This window comes from Triturus cristatus, chromosome 2_2, assembly GCF_964204655.1.
Source record: "Triturus cristatus chromosome 2_2, aTriCri1.1, whole genome shotgun sequence".
NCBI lineage: Eukaryota > Metazoa > Chordata > Amphibia > Caudata > Salamandridae > Triturus > Triturus cristatus.
In genome coordinates this window covers 329,462,607-329,486,147 of record NC_140582.1, presented here as the reverse complement: position 1 = coordinate 329,486,147, position 23,541 = coordinate 329,462,607, and the positions used below count along the sequence as shown (strand labels likewise).

The window sequence follows — 23,541 nt, the reverse complement described above, 5'->3', positions numbered from 1 at the left end:
GGTGGGTCTGTCGAACACCTCTCAGGCTGTTTGGTTAGCAAATTGTCACCAAAATGTAGTGAAGAACACAATGCTGACAGCGAAGATGATTAGGGAAGTATTTAATGAGTGCATTCTGCGGTGCGTGGTCCCCTTTGAACAATCAGGATCCAACTGTCAAGAATAGATTCGTCACTCCAGAGGATACAACAGAACACATAACAATACAAGGTTCCAAATTACCCCTTAAAGGCACCTTCTTAACCCATCATATAAATACCTCATCCCAAACGACTGAGCCAGTGGTACAGCATGCATCCCTTATCTCCACATGGATTGACAGCAAGTCAAAAGGCCAGCTCCCCAAGAGACCTCTGTGTTGATAACCTCCAACTTCAAGTTAGCAGAAGGGACACAGGGAGCACACTGAACAAGTTGGAATACCCAACCACCTACAAAGTCGGAAACAATAGAAAAAAGAAATATACACTAGACTAACGGAGTCTAACATTCCAGAAATGATTGCTCAATTAATCTAGGATATAATATACAAACACAGGTTGAGGATGAGGGTCACAAGACTTAATCCACCAGGGAACACTCGCCTTTTGGTTTAACCCTCCTTTAACATTTAAGATGCTATTGACCTCAAAAGACTGAAGCTTCCATGGTGGCTCTATGGTGACTCCATGGTGTTGTGCTGTAAAACACTTTGCTAAACAGGTCTCATTGTGAAATAAGATTGTGTACTGAAGATCTGTGCACTTAATTGAGCACTTGGATTTAACAGTCCATTGTAAATGTAGCATAATCTTGCGTGCAAGTTTATGATTGACACAGAAGAGAAAAGTGATATGGCAAGTGCATGAGCAGTTTTGCATTTGTAAGCCTTCCGATTAAAAAAGCACTTGTTACTTAATTGATACTTTTCATACCGAATGTTGGTGAAATGTCCTCTGTGCCGGTGTGACATTCTTGGTTGGCTTTGTCACAAAAGCCTTCCAATTAAACCTGAATGTTCACAACACCAGGGCTCCCTCCCCAACAAGTGTACATTTTTTATATTTCGACTTGCTGGCAATCTTTAGAGTTGCTACTTAATGCAACATGCGGATTTAAAATAGTGATGTACAATTGATCAAGAATTGTTTAATAAAGTTTTACAGGCATCTCAGCGAGAAGAAAAAAAGCTGCGGGTGGAAAATGCTAAACTGAAGAAGGAAATTGAAGTACTGAAAGAGCAGCTGACTCAAACGGAAATCCAGAATGGAGGTAATGTGGTGGAAAAGTAGAACAGTTCACACGCAGTATCTAGAATATATTAAATAAAGGAAATAGTGGGATATTTTATGGTACCCAAAATCCCCTCATCCCCTCATCCCCAACAGAAACAAAAAAGGAGTCCCACCACCACTTTCAAATGATTGGATTTCTCAAGATAAGTTATTGCCACACAAACTGTTCAATATTTTCTGTTAAGATTTGGCACATGTCCAGTACTGTCTGCAAATAGAAGTAAGAGTCAAAAGGTCTTCTAAGCTGGATGGGTGCATGAGCGGCAGGGGCGTAGGAATCCACAGAGATGTGGCCCCTTTTCCTCTACCCTCTCAGATGAGAGAAACTGAATTCATCATTTAGATGACCAGACCAAGGTAGTCAGGGCAGCATACCAAGAGGACTGACCAATACCCCTTCAGGTTGTAAAATACTTTTTTTCTTAGTTTCTACAGTGAGGGCAAAGTGTCCTGTAGAATGTTCTAACACCTCGTTCAAGGGTGGAGTAGAGGCAGAAACCTATTGACCTCTACAAGTGGGTCAGGTTGACCCCCACATTTTAAATCTACCCTTGGGGAAATTACACTAGTCCACCAATAGATACGTATTAGCAAAAATCTCACTTCATTCCCCTTTGCAATCAGGTCCTGTCTCCTGATATTCCTTCCTTTCCCCAGAAAACTCCTCTCAAGCTCTTCAAAGTTTGGGGAGCAGCTTTCACCTGGAACAAACAGACTGGTGCCAGGAGGGGTACATGGGAAAGCATGTCACCCGACGGATGGATGAGGGCCATCTGTCCCGAATGCAAGAGTACCTTTTGACTCTTGTTTCTATTTGCAGATAGTACAGCTGTGTTGATTAAGTGTTTTTAGGAGGAAATGCTGCCTGCCTTTTTCATTGTAATGATTGATCAGTGTCGGAGAAATAAATCGTCTGACATGCACTTAAATAATGCACAAGTTAATGAGGCCTAAAAGGTTAGAGGATCCTAATACCTCTTTAGAAAAAGTTTCTGATTGCGATTCTCACCCTCTTGTACCTAAAGTACACAAGACAAACTATCTTCACATTTCTTTTTTGCCTAAACTTGTACCAATTTACTTTATTAAGAAATTTATCGGTGACGCATCGCCAATATACTGCTAGTCTCACACTACAATTTTTATAACAAATACCTATGTGATACTGCCACAGACTAAACACCGAGAAGGGGCGCACAGTACAGTTTAAACATTAAAATTCTGCAGTAATGTTACTTTTTGTTCTTTAACCATGTGGGACACTTCATAAGGGTAAGAAGCATTGGGAAAGCCAATTTGGTTTGGCTTGCTTTTGGAGTTGTGATATAAACATTTATAAACCCTGCCGCTTTGAACAAAAAAAGCGGTAAATGATAGCTTTGTGTAGCAAGTGCATATTTTAGACCATGAGTTTCATGTGTGATTATTCAGTGTACTTTTGAAGTGTAAAATAGTCTCTCAAGCATTACAAAGCAAGGTCTTTTTATGAGGTGGAAGAATACACCAAACAGTCAATACCATCATGTGGGAGAGACATACTCTTCTGGAGGGAGTCAAAACCTACTCTATGTATATTATCAACAGTTGGTGACAATAGGCATTGCTGAAAACCTCACCTAAAAATTAGGTGCACATGATAATGCCCCCTCGGAGCAGGGTATCAATCTTTTTTCTGTTTCTGGAGTGTAACTGATTAAATGATTGGCCGGTTTCCTTAATATTATTTTTTTGCCCATGTAACTCCAGCATGTTAGCATTTTGTTCAGCTGTCTAGACTGCGCTGCTGTCTAGTCTTAAAGGACTACTTTGTTGGCTAACTTAACTGTGCTGTAACAATAAAACATTAAAGCCTTGTGTTAGTATTTGGTGAGATCCCTGTTTGATCATACATAAATGTCAGCAATTGCTTAGAGCATTGCTTGCACCCCTTTCTGTGGCTTTAGATATCTGATCATAATCAACCCAAGTTATTACATTTTTTTGTATATGTAATCTGAATCATTAGGTTCTCTATATTGCAGGATCTCTTAAAGTATCGTATCCCACTTGTACGTTGATGGTGATATGTACTTTAATAGCTATTGTAAGTAGCAGTAGTAGCTCTTAAGGTTGCCTACTATATTGAGCAAATGCGTTTTTAGCAGTCACATTGGACTAGTGTGTTTGCTATGGTTTTTCTCTTACCATTGCTGAACAAAAAATAATCTTCCGCACAACCTCAAAGCTCAGAACAGAATTTGAAATTTACAGACATTCCTTCTTAGTTAACATTTTTTTCCTGTAATTCAATTCAATTCAAATAGACTTTATTCGGATTTCAAAAACCATCCATAAAAGCACAAAGTAAATTTTTAAAAATACACATATGGTACTGCAATTTTGGGCCACAACTTATCATTTACAAATATAATTTATAAAAACAGCAATGAAAACTCAAATAGCCTTTATACTGTACAATGCGTAAAACCACCTTAGATACAATATATAGCAATGTATAGCAAAGGATAAATATAGGTATTATGAAAACAAGACAAATGCGTTATAACACATTAGGTTAGTGCAAATCATGTTTTAAAGTGCAAAGTGCATATCTTGGTATAAAGTTAATCAATTCTCAAGGACCTGCGTGAGCATACAATAGCATTAAGAAAATTGCTAACTCTAAAAATTAATTCATCAGATCCCAACATTAAAAAATGTCTATAAGCATGATTGTGGTCGGTCAAATCATGTTTTCTACAATAGGGGATTAAATAGTGCCTTGTAAACTTCATGTAAAAACCACAGCCAAAAATAAAGTGTAACATACTCTGGGTTCCACCATGGTCACATGGGCAATTTAATTTTTCCAGATTTTTAATGTAGCCCAATGGAAAGCAGATAAGATTAATAATACTCCGGTCCCTGAATCTGAAGAGTAAGGTCCTCTTCTATCTGCCCAATTTTTTACGTAAATAGGGCTGAGGTAACATCGAGAATTCGATGGATGATTCCTGGATTTGTAAATAATTAGTAGTAGATGGTTTCACAGAATCTACTCTTTCCCTCTCTTTGTGGTAATGCTGATAGAGTGCCCTTCTCAATAAATTTTTGTGGGAGCCATCAATCTGGTCGGGGTATGTAAAAAGATGACCATAATTAACACTCATGAGGCTCTTTTCTACCGCATTAATCCAGGGAATTAAGTCGACATTCTCGCAATTCAGACAGTCCATAATAATCTCGCGGGACAAGGAAGCTGCCGGGTTTTTCCAGACCCTTAACCAGAACAGTGCGGGTCTGGCTCTTATAAAATCCTCAACATAATGTAGTTTTAATTCATTATGACATACAGTAGTTGGTGCACTAATGACTCCCCCCAAGATTTTCCGGCAAAATCTGTTCTCTTCTCTCTGTAGTTCGGAACAGTTCGAAAACCCCCAAACTTCAGCCCCGTATGTGCCAGTTGGGAGGCATTGGCTCCGATAAATTTGTAATAGGCTGGGAACCACGTCCGCCTGGCGCGGTTGACGGAGAGAGATAACAGAGTTAATTGATTTTGAGAGTTTATTTCTCCCCATTGCAACGTGGGGTTGCCACGAGCCGCTATTAGAAAATAGCAGGCCCAAATATGGGAAAGTGCAAGTGCTTTTTAAGGAGTTTTGACCTATCACAATCTTTGGGATTTTATAGTTTTTAGGACCACAGGTCATTATAAAAGATTTACTGAAATTAGTGCACAAACCTAAGTCAGACATGTAGTCAACGAATCCCGAAATTAAAATACGTAGGGCGTTCGGGGTGCGGCCCATAAGTACCGCATCATCCGCGTAGAGTAACGCCGGGATTGGTTTCTTGTTAATCATAGGGACGTCTTTTGTCTGGTTACATAAAGAGTTGGATAATTCATTGATGTATAATATAAAAAGCAAGGGGGCCAGAACGCAGCCCTGTCTGACCCCCTTGCCTATTAAAATTTCATTTGAGACCTCGCCTTCATTGTTTATTCGGACGCGGGCCTTCAGGTTGCGATGGAGGTTGGCCAAAAAGTGGACTAGTGGTTCATCTAAGCCGTAGTTTAAAAGAATGGACCATAAGCGGGAACGGTTTACAAAATCAAATGCTGAGCTTAGGTCCATGAACCCAAAATACAGAGGGGATTGTTTAGCTCTTGTGTATTTAGCCATTATAAGGTTGAGGTTCAGACATTGTTCCACCGTGCCAAGTTTGCTCCTAAAGCCTAACTGGCAGCGGTGGATGATAGAGTTGTCATCTGCCCATGTGCTAATTCTATCAAATAAGACCCTGCCAAGGACCTTCAGGGTATTATCGATCAGTGATATCGGTCGATAACACCCCGGGTCCAACCTATTTCCCTTTTTGAAAATAGGTACAATAGTACTACTGGACCATGTCGGGGGGATAGATTTCTTACTCAAGTTGTTAAAAAGATTACAGAGTAAGGGGGCCCAGAAGCTTGTGTTGGATTTAATCTGGTCGATAGACAGGCCATCCGGGCCTGGTGCCTTGTTACCGGCACTATTTCCAATAGCTTCCTCTACCTCCTCTAGTGTTATAACTATGGTGCTATCTGGGAAATTATCCTCGGTATGATCTCCAACTTCCGCATATAATTTCGAAAAGTGGGTGACCCATGAGTCTCCTGTGATATTGCAGTTAATCGGGGTGATGTTACTTCCCAGGGCTCTCAAGTTCTTTACGTTTCTCCAAAACCCAGTTGAGTCTTTTAGGGCAGCAGATTTTGTTAGATTATCCCAATGACTTATTAAAAGCTCCTCAGTTCTAACTTTTAATGCGTGTTTATATTTAAAGCGTAGTGAACTGACCAGGGACACATCTCGGGGTTTAACTGCCAAGGCCTTTCTGAGTTCTCTATTGGCCCTCGAGCAATTAGTGTCGAACCATCTTTGATCGGTTACATTGTGTTCTTTTGACGGTCTGGATATTGCCCTTTTTATAACTATGCATAAATCACAAAAAGACTTAATTATGTCGGGGCCACCGAATGCTAAACATTTGGAGATCAACAGAGGATTATTCCTGATCACAGTAGATAGGATCTCTTGGTTGTCGATCCCTCTCCAGACAATCCTGAGCCCGTCTGTAGAGACAGTGATATTTTGGGCTCCTGTCTCATGAGGGCCTATAGGTTTATTGATAGATTTAAGTTGGATTACTATGGGCAGATGATCGCTATATGGGCTACTAACAACCTCAGAACTAAATAACACTTCACTAAGGAGGGAAGAGGTGAACATATAATCAATCGTAGTTGAACTACCACGGCCAATGTAAGTAGGGGCCGGCTCAATTCCCTCGGGAGATCCACATAGGCTCATTACATCATCTAAATCCCTGCTATGTAATAAATCCAATAATTCGGCACCTCGTCTACAGGGCGGGGATGTATGGTGGATGTGGGCATTAAAGTCTCCACCAACACAAATGCCATCAAATTGGCCAAACTTTTCTCCATTTGCAACTTCATCAATAAAATTAAACAGTTCCAAAAAAATAGGATTTGGATGGTTAATAAAATCATTATTATAAAAGTTTATAAGACAAATTCTTAACCTTGCAACATATTTCACAGCTATCAGATGTTTACTGACCACATGTAATGGTTCAATTTTCACGTCTTTAGAAACTTTTGCCCAGATGGATAAACCACCACTTGGTCGCCCCGAAACGGAGGGCAAAGCAGTAAGATTATGGGCGAAAAAACCCTCCAGTAATTGAGGACATGTGCACCATGTTTCCTGCAACATTACCACATCAAAGTGACTTATCCATGTAACCCACTCTTTAATTTTCATCTTGCTTGAGAGCCCAGCAATATTCCAACTAATGATACTAAGAGTATCGATTGGTGGAATAGTGGTGCGAGAAGGGTGGGCAATGGGAAAGTCGGGGCGTACTGCAAGGGGTGAAATCAATCCATCTGGACAGGACTCAGGGGTGTTTATAGATTTTGCCCTTTCCAAAGGCATTGTACTAGTAACCTTATCCGGTGTGGTAGTGGAAGTTAATAGTGGTCAATCTAGGCTACCTAGTTCAGATAGAGCGGAGAATCTGTTGAATAAAGGAATTGTATTAGGGGCCGTTTGGAATATTCTGTGTGGGGGCCTATAAAAATGGCCCAATGGGTGAAGAGTTATGGCAGTCGATGTACTGGCATAGGTGTTGTGTGTGTCTAAAAAGAATCTTACTGAGCTCGGGTGTCGGAAGTTGATCACTATGCAGTCCCCACTGATGTTTTTGTGTTGTGGGCCCACCCAGCTTACCCGACGGGTTGATATAATCTCATTAGATATGTTCCATCTTGCCCCTTTATGTTTAGTCAGCCAATCAGTGCATTTATTGTGCAATTGTTGCCATGACTCGCTTTGGTTATCATTAAGGGCTGGTACACCAGCTAGCACAAGAACATATGGGCAGGCTTCTGGGGGTAAGTGAAGTGATGGTCCTAAATTGTTAGTGGTGCTATTTCTTACTGTCGCACCTCTACTTGCGCTTACACTCTCCGGTTTATTGCCTGTCCTATCTTTTCGGGTTACTGATGGTGTAATAGTAGGATTAGCGTCCGAGCTCACGGTATTAGTAGTAGCTCTTCCTGCTGCTCCAAAAGAATCATGATTTGGGCCTTTAGTCAGTGCGGGTGGGGTATTGGTTAAAGTACTGCTAGATGAGACGGCTTTAACCGCTGTTAAGCTTTTGGTGTTACTGTGGCCGGAGTCATCAGTAGTGGCCAAACCCCCCTCCCTCAGATTGTTGCATAATGATTCTAATTTGTTCATAATTTTTTCACCCCGGGCGACATCCACACTCATAGTGCCTTTCCTTTTAACTTCCTCTTTTTTTACAAGGGTTTCGATTTTGTCCAATCTTTTAAAAACAAGATTAAATTGCTTAGCTATTTGAATTTCGACTTGCTTAAAAATGGTATCAACGATAGTTTCAATCAGATTACCATTGACTTTGGGTTGGATATTGCGGTCAGTGTGCTCGGTCTGGGTACTGACCGAATTGTCAATAATCTCATCGCATAGTCTAGGGACCCCACATATACCCTTATCCCGGGCAGGAGACTCTAGTCTACAGACAGAGACAGTGGGTCTTCCCGCTCCTTCATCCGATGGTGAAAGTTGCGATGATAAGTCCTCAATGGAGCCTGATGACACTATTTCACAGTCATTTCCTTTATTTTTGTTCCATAAACTTTGTGGGGTAGGTTGGTTTCTGCAGTGACTTGGTTGTTTCCTTTTGTTTATGGTACATTTCACTGGGCCTCTCTTACGTTTCTCCCTTGTTGTTGTGATGGGACGTGTTTTGTCTGGTGCGGATTCCGCTAGTTGGGCAGTTACAGGTACAGTCACCAAGCTGGTTGTATCAGTAGTGGAAGTTACAGTGTCAGTTTGGGCTGATGTTTTAATAACTGTTACTGTAGGGGAGAGGGGGAGACCCAAAGTAGGAGATTCGTTTAGGGACTGGGAGCATGACAAGGTAGTAGTAGGAAGTCCAAAGGACATCCTGCGTTCGGTGTCCGCAATCTCGTTGGTAACCATGGTAAGGGCATTAGCCAGTAATACATCAATTGATGCGGGCAGCTCGATAGGGGTAGCAGTAATAGCAGGTATGGGCTTCATCGTGCGTTTCCCCATAATTTATGTAAATACCTGTACGGCTTTGTGATGCAAAGGGGGGGGCCCAGCCCAGCCTCTTCCGGCCCCGGACGGCCCGCCCTCTGCCCGGGCTCAGCCCGGCGCCGCCCGCGCGCGTCCCGCGACGCGGAGGGAGCCGCCGATTTTAAAGCGCCTCCGGGCGCGCAATCAACCGGAAGGGGGCGTGACAGTGAAGGCTCACGGGAGCTGTAGTCTCCCCCCACCGCGGCCCTCGATGTCGTCAGGGCAGCGGGGGAGACAAACAGCGTGGGTGCCCCGCTAAAGATCCGCCGCTCGATACCTCCGGTAAGTGCTTGGCCTGGGTAGCGTCAGTGTCAGTGCCGGTGCCAGTTCAGGAACACACAGGATGAAACAGCTCCACAGCAAGGACCCCCTGACCCCTTTCATTCACTGCGATGCCGTCCCTCTCACCACCGTGCTTCCCAAGTACATCACCAGGCTTTCCGCCTATCCTGTGTGCAGCAACCAAGGATATGCCCCAAGAGTCAAGATGTCACGTAGCTTGCTGACCTATGAAGCAGGGTAGTAGTCAAAACGCCAGGCCAGTTTGAACACCAATGCCAGCCACACAAGCTAAGTTCTTCTCTGTACTTGCAATGCAGCGCCAGCAACTACAACAGCTGTATTTTGCAATAATGGATTTTGTAAAGGCAATTACTAATTGCACTTTCTAAGACCGTTTCCAAATCTAATCTGAGTTTTGCTGTGAAACATCTTAAGTGTTGATTTTAGAAACGAGCTTCGCAATCCAATGGCCTGATTTTCTGCACTTAGTGCAATATTTGAATAACTGTATCGTATGACTTTTTTAAATTTTCAGTGAAACAGGTCGCTCTTCCAGCCAGTGCTTCAGTGCCCGTCAGCCGAACAACTGCAGCACCTGAGCAACCGAAGCGGCCGGAACCTGTAATGCCCTCTGTCCCGGTTACCAAAGATCAGAACAAAGATGGCTGTAGCGATGAGAAGAAAAAAAGAGAGAAACCTGAAAAAAAAGGTATCACCTTCACACTTCATGCCTGTGTCACAGATTTCTTTTATATTCCCTTGCTGTGATTAACTACAAATAGTAGAAAGTACAATTGTAGTTTATTCGTAACAATTCTAATTGCGTTGGTTTTGTTTTCAGAACTGACTCTGTACGTATGTCTGGTAGCATACTGTCTGCAGCTCTTTTGTGTGTGTGTGTGTGTATATATATAATTTGGAGAGTTAAATATTATATGTTCAGAAGATTATGCAGAGGTCCACACCAGTTGTTCATGGTGCCATATTCTATGCAAACCTAGACAGGCTCTTGTACCTCCTTGAAGTGCCCTAGACAAGTTAGTCCCTTGGAGTCAGCATCCCTGATTTACGCTTAACCCCAGCTAGTGATTTCAGTTTACAGGTTGGCTGAGGCTTGTGAAATGTATACCTTTTTATTGATGTGGTCCTACCCTCTGTTTTCAAGGGACAATACCATGGGGGACTTTTTTTATGTAGTGTGTCCATGCAGTCATACTTTTTTCTTTCTTAACAAAACAGCTGGCACTTACACCATGACCAAAGGCATCTTCTTGAATGTAAGCTTCACAACAGTGTGGACTGTTAAAATACTGGGACAAATTATTCACTTATGCCTTATCCCACCTGTTCGCCATAATCTATATTCGATTTTTGTGAGCTTCCACATTAAAATAAGGTTGTCCCAAAGGTATCTAGAGCTGTGTGGTTCTGATGTGTATCTGGTGCACAATAGAGCAGTGGCGCCTTAAAAGCGATGCTGCAACTGCACTGTAGCTAACTGTGGATCATACTGACCCAAACTGAACAATGGCCTTACTGTTGCAATTCAGAGGCTTGCCTGAAGTTTGCATCCTTCGTCCTGCAAATGTGAGCGTTAAATATGAAACTCTCCGTTAACTTGTTGTTTTCTCTTAACTCAACTTACCTAGAAGCTGCTCGTAGAGGAACCATTTCCAATGCATATTGGCAGAAGAGTGATTATCCTTTTCTCACCTGCCCCTGCTCAGTATAACCTTTTATTGTCAAGTCAGTCTGCAAGTGGACCAGTTTTATAATATGAAGTATCTTCACTTTATAATTAAAGCAACATCCTTTCTAAAACCAACTTACTATTCTATACTCAGTTGAACTTTTATACAAAGCATGGATTTTAGGGGAATTTTATTGACATAAAATTTAGAAAGTTGGAGAATTAAAATCCTCTATTTTTAACAAATATTGTGCAGTATATGAACTCTTGTTTGGTTTTAGGCGTTCATGTTACTAAAGCTTTCTTCCCATTGGTAGTCGTTGGTAAGTCTTACATATCTGTGCATGATTAGTGTATTGTATAAAAACAGAAATGCTCAGTAGAGTTACATGGTGTCTGGCAGCTGTAAAGAGCACGTGCAATGGCTGTCCTCTTACACCAATACCTTCATCCAGGCACTCTCTCTCTAACTGCTTTGCTACTTTCTCTTGGTGTCTGCTCTTCCTCTGTTCTTGGGCTTCATCCTTGCTTGCTGGGCCTACTTTTCCCTCATTCTCACCCTCAAAACACTTCGTATTAATAATCCACCTGCTTCTGTATCCAGCATACTATGATTGATTTTGTGCTGGTTTAGGAATTGGCTGATTTCTGACTTAAGACTGGGTAATGCACCTAAGGGCAGAGCGAGGCCTAGCTGGCCGGCACGATGGCCGCACTTCTTTAGAGCTCCGCCCTTGAGCCCGTTTTAATTTCCCCTGACCTTCGTGATCATCTTGCTGACACCTCTAGACCCCTCCCACCCCCTATCGCTGGAAGGGGAGCGGTGCATAGCCACTGTTGTCTGCGGCACTTGGGGGCACATTGCCGGGCTTGGCGAGACAGTGGTAAGGCCACTGCTGAGCAGTGCAGGGTGGGGCAGCCCTCTCTCCCAGCAGTAGGCAGCTCGGCTACTGGGCCTAGCATCTGGGTGACCTCACCCCTGAATGGCGCAGGGTGGGGCTGAAAGGCTGAGAGGGGACTGCCTCCCCCACCCCCCACACTTTCCGAGACCTGTTCTGGCAAAGGAGGTTGGCTTCCACCGCTGTGTATGATTGTTTGCGGTGGGCCCCTCCTTCTTCTCCCCTTCAACCGACAGGCAGATTGACCCGTGAACACTAACTGGGTGGCCGGGGCCCTGGTGGGGTGGTGTGACGGCACCTCAAAGAACCTGGTGACTCATTCGAGATTACCTACGGCCCTCGAGTGGCGAGGGCACTGTTGCGGCAGCTTGAGGGTTTGAGAATGCACTGTGGCCTCTCCCTCATTGACAAGCTTTTTCAGACCGAGAACAGCAACAGTGATACATAGTGGTGGGGCGGCGCTGATTACTGGTGGCCAATGGTGCGGCCTGCCTAGATTTCCCTGGGCCTGGATCAAACATAGAGGTAGGATAACTCCCCGGGGTGTGGGAGGGTGGGGCAATGCTGTGACCCCTACCCATATTGGTGGACGAGTTGGTCCGTGTGACTGCACGAGTGAGGCAATAGTGTGGCCAGAGAGAGGGTACGGCGGCACTTTGGTGGTTGGCTGGAGCCCCCGGACTGAAGGGCTATCCCGGTTAAAGAGCCTGCGGGGCACACGGTCGAAGACCAACATTTCTAGAGGAGGCCTGAGACCTGTTGTTCTCACAGCCTAGACTGCACGTACATTAGGGCCCAATGATACAGGTAATTACTGCTGAGTGAGAGGCTGGGACTGTGGCCTCCATACTGTGACTGGCCAGCAAACAGTGGTGAAATTCAGTGATTAAGCAAACACAAGGTAATGATGGACAAAATGCTGAAACTTTTTTCAGACACTCACCCCCGTCACAGATCTGGTTGAATCCATCATCCTTCTTTAGCTCACTTCGCCAACCCATTTCAGACACAACTGTATGCAAATCAGTCTTGACACTGTGTCTCATGGGAACAGTCCAGCCCAAACTGCCAAGCCATGTCTTCCCTGGACCGGAAACAAGCATCCTGGTACCAGTTTCTGGTTAACACCCCTCATCAGCCAGGCTAGCTTGAATCTAGTGGCAAAGAGAGCAAGGGACCCACGTCTGGGCATATCCTGCCAATTTACAGCGAACAAAGCAAACAAAGGGAGATGATGGACCGAGCGCGGAACCTTTTCATGCACTCACCCCCAGTCACAGATCTGGGTTGAATCCATCATCGTTCTTTAGCTCACTTCGCCACCCCAGTTCAGACACAGCTACATGCAAACTAGTCTTGACCCTGTGCCTCATGGGAACAGTCCAACTCGAACTGCCAAGCCATGTCTTCCCTGGACCGGAAACCATCATCCTGGGACTGGTTTCGGTGCAACACCCTGCAAGAAAACAATGGATTTAGGCCCAGATCTCTGTACTGGAGTGAATGTATGACATTGTTCTGTATTCTGTCCATCTCTTTTTGCATTTGTCACCCCGAGTGGGACGGGTATGCCCAGACATGGGTCCCGTGCTCTCCATGTCACTGGCATCAAGCTATCCTGGCTGATGAGGGGTGAAACCCTAAAACCGGTCCTAGGATGCTTGTTTCCAGTCCAGGGAGGACCTGGCCTGGCAGTTCGGGCTGGATTAATACCTATAAGACTATACTTCAGGAGGCTGATGAGGAACCCCCCCTTTGAGAAAGTGCCTCTTTTAACATGCTTAGCCCCCACTTTTTGCCTAGTATTTGATGTGGTTTCAATTGTAGTGCACAGGGTCCCTGCCAGCCTGATCCCCTGTGCCAGTGCTTCTTCCCTAAAACATATCCTCAATTGGTACTTCTGCCCCCTATAAGTCCCTAGTAAGTGGTGCCCTGGGTACCTAGGGCCTGGAAGCTGAAGAGGGTCCCCTGGGACCCTCCTCACTAGGACCATGCCACGGCCCTTGCAGTTTGCATGCCTTTTGTGAGGTGAAAAACGACAGTGAACATGGCACACTTACTTGGTGCCATGCCTGCCAGCACTGCCTGTAGCTATAGGTAAGTCACCCCTCTAACAGGCCTTACATCCCTAAGGCAGGGTGCACTATACCAGGGGTGAGAGCATATCTGCATGAGTAGATATGCCCCTACAGATATGCCCCGGCACCGGAGCAGCTTGACCAACTACAGCTGAAACATGAATACTCGGCCCTAGCAGAAAATAAGGAGTGCAGTATCTCCCGAGCATACCAAAGAGTCTAGGAAGTAAGAGATAAGGCGGGGCAACTGCTGGCATGGCTGGGAAGCAGAGAATGAGAGAAGTTTGGTGCATTAACTGCAGAGGGTGAGGTAGTTAGGGGACTGGAGAAGCATTTGCACGCTGCTACCGCTCCCTATATAGTTCACACATCATACGATCCTGTGCGGATAGTAAAGAATTCTTGGGGGAGGTCGCTGTACAGGAGCTCGCTGAGGAGGCGAGACAGGACATGGAGGCAGACATTAGTGAGGGAGAGATCTGTGTGGCAATTAGGGGCATTCAGACAGGGTGCAAATGACATGCCGTCAGAGTGGTATAGAAAATTGGTGAGTGAACTAGCCCTGCACCTATGCAACATGTTTCGGGTAGCAAGGCATCCGAGTGTCCTCCCGAACGACCAGAGGCTAGCCACTATCATCCTAATCCACAAGGAAGGGAATCCGCACACAGATTGGGCTTCCTACAGGCCAATATCGCTTCTGAACGTAGAGGGGAAAGTCATGGCCACCTGCCTAAGGAGAACTATAGAGAAGCTAATTCACCCTGATCAGTCAGGTTTTATCCCACACAGAAGGACTTTGCTGAACCTCAGACGGCTATATGACTGTATTGAGAGCACTGAGGATGGGTCTGGGCTCGGCGGTAGTGCTGTCACTTGATGCGGCCAAGGCCTTCGATACGATTGAGTGGGATTAGCAAAGGGCTGTACTGGAGAGGATAAGTTTTGACCCTAACTATATAGGTTGGGTAAAACTGCTTTACAGTGAATCACAACCGTTTTGAGAGTCAACAGGATTCGGTCCTGTCCCTTTAAGCTGCACCAGGGCTCCTGACCAGGATGCCCACCATCACCGATGCTCTTTACCCTGGTGTCAACGTTTTGTGTTTGGGGTATGCACTGACCCACTAGTGAGTTGCCTCATGTGGAGAGGATAGTGGGAAGACAGAATTTCCCTCTACGCGTATGAAATCTTGCTGTGTGTGAGTTGGGCTGTGGTCGGACGCGCAGCGCCTGTTAAGGTTTTCCTGACTAATTTTAAAATTAATCGTTTTCATTCTGCTGATACTATTCTATACTCTGCTAGGGGTTGCTTGATTAGACAGTGGGAATTTTAACTTGTTTATTTTTTATTTCATTCGTGTGGAGTGTGTTATACTCCTTTTTACCGTTCTATTTGCAGTTTTTTAGGAACGGAGTGTTTTACTCCTCTTTTACGGCTCACTGCTCTCTATTTTGGCCTGTAAGTATCGGCGGCCATTTTGTCAGTGCAGCGCGCTAGTCACGCTCAGCGCTCCAGCGGATGCACGCTGCTCGCTGTCCACACTACCCTATTTAATGGGCTGGGGTCGGATGCGCAGCGAGCGCGCCAAAGGCGCGCCTAGGGCAAGCCCGTCTGCGCCCGTCAGCGTCAAGACCGCGGCCAGGGCCAGTTATGCTGCCTGATGTGTACCGGATGTTGGGGCTCACTACCGGTTTTCAGGTGAGTTTCTTAAAGCACTTCGGCCTCCGCCTTGCCTTACATTTTGCTGTAGCACTTTGCCTTTTAAACAAGACTTTGTCTGTGCAGCCTGTGGTTTTGTTCCAAAACCAGAGCTTTTGCTGATCAAACCGCTAGCTAAATCCACGAGATGCCCGCGCATTAGGGCTGCTCTCATAAGTGCCAGATAATTGAGGAAGCATCATGCTGATGTTTTTGACTTGGTCTCTGATAAATCTTTGGATCTGCTGTTTGTTACGGAGACCTGGCTTGATGCAGCATCAAACCCTATCGTTGCGCTGGCCACCCCTGCAGGCTTTAAGCTATGTCGGGCGGACCGCCCTGCTGATAGAGGGGGGTGGGCTAGCCATCCTACACAGGGATAATTGGATTCTCCACAGCGATACCTCTAGTATATGGGACGAGTGCGAGGTTTTGGATTTTTGCATCCCCTTCGACCATTTCACGCTAGGTGGCTCCATCATCTATCGCGCGCCTGGGCCGGCTAGTGCCTTACTTAAATCTTGTGGGGATGCCATAGCTGAGCGTGCTTTGCTCTTCTCCCACTATATGGTTCTGGGTGATGTGAATCTTCACCTTGATCAACAAGATGCTAAAGACTCTGTGGTTTTTCTTAATTCTCTTCAGCTAGCCCTTCTTTCGTAATGGGTCTCTCATCCTACTCATCAGGGTAGCCATATCTTAGATCCCATCTGCTCTAATTTTCCTGTTAAGGTGGCTGAGCCCTCTCCGACCTCGTGGTCGGAGCATTTTCTTATCTGCTTCTCCTGGGAGATTACTCAGTCGGCATGGCCTACGCGCTGCCTTCGCCCTCTGACGTTTAGTAAAATTGATCCTCTTCAATTTATGAGCTCTTTGGCTGCCTCTAGGCCACCCCCCCCGTCATCGTGATCTTGAAGGGAGTGTGACCGGGTTTACTAAATGGATAGCTGATTCAGTGTCTTCATTATCTTCTCCGTGTCTTCCTAAGCTAGTGAGGCAATCCCCTTCTAAACCCTGGTTTCTTCCCAAGCTTAAAACTCTGAAACATGAGTGTAAAGTTCTGAAGAGGGCCTGGTGTTCCAGCGGCTACTGCCCTTTGGCGAAACTCACTCTTAGAGCTAAAAAAAAAAGCTATTATGCCGCCATTGCAGCTGCTAAAGGTCGATACTTTGCATCACATATCGAACTGGCCAATAATAACTCAAAATAAATCCTTTCAATTGTGCAAAGCTTTATGTCTCCAACTGCCTTGGTGTGCTCCTTGCCTGTTTCGGTGGCCTGGTGCAAAACTCTTGCCAAGTTTTTTCTGGACAAAATTTGCGCCATCCAGGCCACCCTCTTATCCTGTGTCTCAGCGCTTATGTCCTGTACTTTTGTCCGGCCTTTAGCTGATCCATCGCACAATCCTTCATCTTTTTTGCCAGTAGACTTATCTAGTACCCTCAAAATTCTGAAGGCTTTGAAATCAGACGCTCCAACTGACCACTGTGCGGCCAGACTTCTGGCTACTGTCGCAGACTGTATCAATCCCGAGGTCAATCGGATCTTCAATATGTCACTGTGTGATGCCTTCGTTCCATCGTCTTGGAAACAGGTGAAAGTCCTACCCCTCCTTAAAAAGCCGTCCCTTGATCCTTCGATTCCCGGAAATTATCGCCCCATCTCGCTTTTGCCTAGCTTGGCCAAGGTTTGTGAAAAGGTGGTCACAAACCAACTTACTGAGTACTTTGAAACCTATGGCCTACTCCATCCGGCCCAATCGGGTTTCCGGGCTGCATATAGCACAGAGTCTGCATTACTGGAGGTATCTGAGGCAATTCGTGAGTGCCTGGATGCCGGCGGGAGGGCAGCGTTGGTTATGCTGGACCTCTCGGTGGCATTCAATACAGTGCCTCATGTCCTGCTCCTTGATCGCCTCTCGGAGATCGGCGTATCCGGGTCCGCCTGGGGCTGGATCAGGTCTTTCTTGGAGGGTTGCTCGCAGCAGGTCTGGCTTCCACAGTACGCCTCTGTCCCCCAACCAGTGGCTACGGGTTTTCCACAGGGGTCATCCCTTAACCCTATTCTCTTCAACATCTATGTCACCCCGCTGGTTTGTCTAGCTGAAGCTCTAGGGGCTAAGGTGATGGCCTATGCTGATGACACCCAGCTGCTGTTCTCTTGTGGAAAAGATGAGGATGCAGTTGTCCCTGCTCAACACTGCCTATCTTCGGTCTTTCACTGGCTCGCTCAGGCACAGCTTAAGTGCAATGAGGAGAAATCGGAGATCCTTTTGTACGGCACATTCCCTGTCCGCTTCAGAGAGAAGCTATGGCCCCCAGGTTTTCCCCTACCCAGCTCTAAGGGAGACTCTGTCAAGAATCTGGGGGTCTGGTTCAATGAGAACTTTATTTTCTCATCGCAGTTTAAGAAGTTGGCCGGCACTTGCTTTAGCATTCTGAAGACCTTGAGGATGTTTCTTCCTCTTTTGCATAATTCTGCAAAGGAAACTGTTGTCCGTGCTCTAATTCTTTCCCGTCTGTACTACGCTAACGCACTGTATGCTGGCATTCCAGGTTACCTTTTGAATAAGTAACAGATGATCCAAAACTCGGCTGCCAGACTCCTTCCTGGGTCCCTCCAGCAGGTGCAGTGTGCGTTCTCATTTGCGATTTCTGCATTGGCTCCCGACGGAGGCACGAATAAAAGACATTTTTTTATCCATTGCCCATAAAGTCCTCCATGGTCTGGGACCCATTTATTTGCAGAAGAGGATTGCTTTTTATTCTGCGGTGCGACAGTTGCGTTCCTCCTCCCAACTTTTGGCACAAACCCCGTGGTTTAATCGCCAGAGGCTGGGTGGGAGCTCTTTTACCCGGATTGCTGCGCTGGCATGGAATGCATTGCCACTGGCCTAACGGGACATCAAAGATCCTATGATCTTTAGGAAAAAGCTGAAAACCTTCCTCTTTTAGTGCTGTCCTCCGACTCAGACTCTGTTCCTTTTCAGGCTTGCGCCGGGACACTCCTCGGAGTATCTTTGCGCGTTATAAGTTTATATAACATAACATCCCAAGGTTTTGTTCCCCAAACTGCTCCATATGTTTCACTTATGTGGTACCTTACTCTGGGTCAGTGATTAATCGGGAAAAGTCTATTCTCTATCCCCTGCATGCATGGGCTGCACAGCAAAATCTCCCGAGGTCCTCACGATGGAAACATTTGGCTTTAAGTATATGAGCCTCTACGTGGCTAGGCAGCCTGAGCTCTTCTGCATGGTCAATCTTTATTCTGTGCTGGATCTATTTAGAATGGATGTATAGAATTGGAGATCACTGCCTCTGTCGATCTTTGGAAGAGCGGCAGTGTGCAAAATGAATGTTTAACCAAAATTCTTTTAAGCACTGCAAAACACTCCGTATCTGGTAGGCTGGAGTTCTTCCAATCGGTAAATCAGACAGTTCTTCAGTGTAGGAAAGAGCCCCTTTTTGACATGGTCACCCCCGCCTTTTGAGCTGATGAGAGGTAGGGTTCCAGGAACTAAAATGGTACCTTCTTGGATGAGAGGGTGGGTAGGTGGAGGTGGTGTACAAGCAACTGATTTGAGCAAGGATTTGGATTCCAAAGGTGCAGTTGGTGAAGGTGATTGGGTGAAGATTTGCACTGGACGTGTGATGGGAAGTCTCTCAAAGTTTTAAAGGTCCATTTAAGGTGGTGCACCCATTTTATGTGGTCTTGGAGAATGGTGAACGGTGGAATCAATGTATAATTGCTTTATAGAAGAGTGTTGGAGAGTGTGTTGTGAAGAGAGAGTAGAAGTGCGGTGGTTACATGTTGATGAAAGATGGTAAATTTGAGTCGTGCTCTTTGCAAGATAAGGTTAGAGAAGTTGAAACCTCCTCGGTTCCCACAGAAGGCACCACTTTTGGAGATCAGTGTTGGTCTAGAAATGCAAGGGGTGTAAGAAATTGCAAACCACCTGTATATTTAAAAGATTTTTTATGTTAGTGATCTGTTCTTCATGTAGGGGTGAACGGCATTCACATTTAGCAGTTGTTTAATTCTTCTAGCATTGTATTCTGCTAGATTTATCCATCCCTTGCCTGTTATTACTTTACTTGTTTTATTTTCTTATGTTTTCTTTACATTTCCCTTTCTTTCTTTCCCTTGTTCTCCAGTTTTTCTCTTCAGTTTGAATCAGAAAGCATTTTCTTGTTTATGTCCATTGCTTGTATTTTTATAGAACGAAGGGGAAGTGTTATGTAGAGCTTGCTCTCTTAATGCTTTGTGCATAAGTTGTCATGTACATTGTTGTGGTCTTAGAAGAACTCTGTCATTGCGGGGTACTAGAGTGGTTGGAACGAGAGATCTGCAGTTGGTTACTGGCCTGCCCGGGGAAGTCCGCTCTTAAATTAAAGTCACTTCATTTCTCCTATCTTCGTGTCAGCGTCTGTGCACACCCCCCAAGGTGAGCTGACTTATGTGCCCCCATTAGGAAAATTCTGCCATGTTGGTGATGGCAGAATTATGAACTTTGGGACAGGGTTATGCCTACTTCCCAAGGAACCCCAAGTGACCTCAAGGGTACGTAGCCTATTGACTGCCATCCTTCACTCCCCTTAACGCCCTTAAATTTAGCATTTTGGGAAGCCCGTGGCACCGGGAAAGCAGATTCTGCTGACTTGAAAAGAAAGACACCGAAGAGCCACGAAATGAAAAAACTGAGGAGCAGCAATTGACTTGATGCCAACCCTGTTGGCCTGCCTGCTGTCCCCGACAGTTGCCCCAAAGACGACTTGTCATGCAGCTGCTCTGCCTCCAAAAGCCTGGGAGGTCTGCCGGCACTTCACAAATTAACCAGGATCTCCTGTGGAATAGTGGAGCTGCTCCCCTGCATCCTTCAGGTATCCAAGATGAACTGCTAGGACTCCGGATCTCCAAAACCCCGCCACCAGAAAGCACCACTGTACCGGTGTCCTCAAGACCGAGTTGAAGTGGGCCAACTGTGCCAGCGAGGTCCTGAGACCCTCCAAAGTCAAACCCTACCTTGAGTTTGCACACATTGGACTCCGAGTTGCCAGCTGCAGCCTCTTTGGACATGCCCCCTCTACTGCAAGTGTCTCCAGTGAAAACCAGACACCTCAAGACACTACTGTTCCAAGTCCCACAGCCCGAGGAGAAGTGGACTAAAGGTGTCCTTATGTGCTCGAGCATTGTGAGACCTGAGCCCTCCAGTCTCTACTTGCAGCCTCTTAGTCCCAGGACCGTTTCCCATTGAAGCCAATGGGGCACCTGGCATCAAAAAACACCTCTGCACCTGGACGCCCCAAAGCCTCCTTATGTGACCTGTTGGTTTTGCCTTGGACCTTGCCCAGTACTTAACCTTATCTCCAGAAGATTGGTGCTATATGTCACTGCCAAGTAACCCATATGCAGTATGTGTTTTTCCCCATAGGATACCATTACCACATTAGAGACAGTGCAAACATATTTAACTCTTCTCTTCCAAACTGCTATTTTAAAAAGTATTTCCCCAATAATTAAGTTCTTGGTGCTAAAAATTATATAAAAATATGTGCTATTTGTCTAAATTGGTGTGGATCTCCTTGTTGTGTGTGTATCATGTATCGACTGTGTGCATGCAACTAATGTCAAACACTCCTCCTTGATAAGCCCAAGGCTGGTCGACCACACTACCTTGTTAAAGCAAGTCATGCCCACGCATAGAGGGATACCTGGACTCTACACAATATAACTCTTTTTGGTATATTATGTAAAGAGCCAACTTTCTAAAGAAAACGTCTGTGGGATGGGGGGTGGGGTTGGGGCTGGGGGGGTGAGACAGCCGGAAATGCGGTGACCAAACTCACGAGGGAGTGGTATGATGGGGCATCGCCATCTTTGACCTGGAAAAGTACTTTTGGGCATCACGACTGAAACTGGTCAACAAGTGGGCTTTTGGCCCTCTAATGGAGCCCTTGCAAGGCCCTGGGCCCCAGGGGTTTACCAATGGCTAAATACTTAAGAAGGGTTATACATCTCTCCCACCTCTCACGATAGCTACAGACTCAATATGGTGGATGGCAAATAGCTTCCTAGGATGACCCCTCTGTGGGATAGTGACACTCTGGCGGAGGTGGAGAAACTGAAAGGGTTTGCGGGATGGAACCCGATAGGCATCTCAACACTGGGAAATGTGTGGAGGGGGAGTGGACTTGATCATGTGGGAAGTGTTGCAATCAGAATATGCCATGGCTCCCAATTTTCAGATTTTATCAGTTAAAGCACGCATTGCAGGTACATATAGAGAAGGGCTAACCGCTGGAGGAAGCCTTGCTACTGTAGGACAGACTGTTGACAGAGCCATTCCTCACAAAAGCGACCTTCCTGACTTACAGTAAATTAGTGAATAACACCCCCAATTTCTTGCTGAATTTAAAGGATGCCTGGAAGGCAGATGTTGGGGAGCCAGAAAATGGTATATGGGAAGATGCACTCCGAATTCCCAAAGAAGTGGCAGTTAGAGCCCGATTCAGGCTGATCGAACTCTGTAATCTTCACAGGTCCTATTACAAAAGAATACTCTTGAACAAGATGGGCAGGGACCATACTGATGAGAGAGCCAGGGGCTGTAGGGTGCTGGGGGTGTGTGGAGGGTCAGGCATACATTATGGTATTGCCTGCGATAAGAGGGCTTCTGGAAGGGAGTCTGGGAAAGTCTTCGAGAGGATGCTGATCTATCGCCCGAGATCTCACGCAAAATTATTGTTTTGAACATCTTGGGGAAGGAACATCCTGGAAAGTACATTAGATTGCTATGCACCCTAGGATTTCAATTGGCTAGGAGAAGTGTTGTTAATCCGCTGGGAGCGGCTGAATATCCCAGTGAGTGGAAATCGGACATGGGCTGGTGCAGGGCTGCAGAACGCCTGGTTTATGAAAGTAGAGAATGTCCACGCAAGTGGAAAAAAATCTGGAGCGGGTGGGACACATTCTGAGGCCTTCTGGATGGCCCGGCAGGATAAGCGTAGCATCCTGCTTGTGACCACGATTGTGGCTTACAGATTATTGGAATATGAGAGGGAGCTATGGGGGTGGGGGAGGATCCATACAGGATATGACAGTAAAGATTGATGAAATATCCTACGAGATATGCAGTGTTGTCATGGTGGTTGTGTTTGTGTTTAACCGCAAAATTTAAATTGGTGAAAATAATAATAATGCACCCAAGGGTTATCAATTTAACCCTGGCTGCTCTGCCAACACATCTGCTCCCTGTGTAGGCCAGTCTGTCTGACTTTGTATTTACTGCTCATTGCCTCTGCATATTTGCAGTTTTATCAAATGGTTGATGTGCAATGCATGTTTAAGAAAACTGCCTAATGGTATGCATAAGTTAGCTTTTTTCCCTCTTGGTAAGAAGCTGCTGGCCTGTTTATCAGTGGTGAGGTAGCGCACCACAATGACTTAGTTCCTCAAACATTATAGCAACAAGGTTACTGAGCCAGGTTTTCTTTTTTAACTTGAACAATTAATTTGTCTGCAAAATTTGGTACAGGTGCATGGCTCACTTTAATTCTTGCCATCTCTTCACCCTGCATCTATGAAAATGTACTGAGCTATTGGTAACCAAGTTAAACTGAAACGGACCCTTCTGTCACTTTTATTTTGGATCTCCTCTTTCCCCCCGGGGCCTATTGCTAATTCATAACCAAATAAGTTCATGCAATTCTCAGTGAACGGGATGATTGCTGGAGCTCTACATTGTAACTCGAGTGAGGACCACTGAGTTACTTTGTACAGCATACCGAAGGCCTGTAGGAGATGTACAGAGATCATGTGAATGGGAACTCTTTTGATGAGTTCCTAGTTAATAAAGAATTGTTATAATTTCATTGATTGCTCAACAACTTTTTACCTGTTCTTAAACCAACCTTGTAGGTACCCATTGC

General features: G+C 45.4%; 1 protein-coding gene across 4 annotated transcripts in view; it reads left to right on the top strand.

The window, feature by feature from the left end:
* The window catches only part of AIMP1 (aminoacyl tRNA synthetase complex interacting multifunctional protein 1), a 160,005-nt gene that overhangs the window by 48,241 nt on the left and 88,223 nt on the right, over positions 1–23,541 (top strand). For all 4 annotated transcript variants that reach the window (XM_085641399.1, XM_085641398.1, XM_085641397.1 and 1 more), the window contains exons 3-4: positions 1,138–1,251; positions 9,777–9,950. In XM_085641399.1, coding sequence (XP_085497525.1) covers positions 1,138–1,251; positions 9,777–9,950 — 288 coding nt within the window. The remainder of the gene's footprint in view (positions 1–1,137; positions 1,252–9,776; positions 9,951–23,541) is intronic.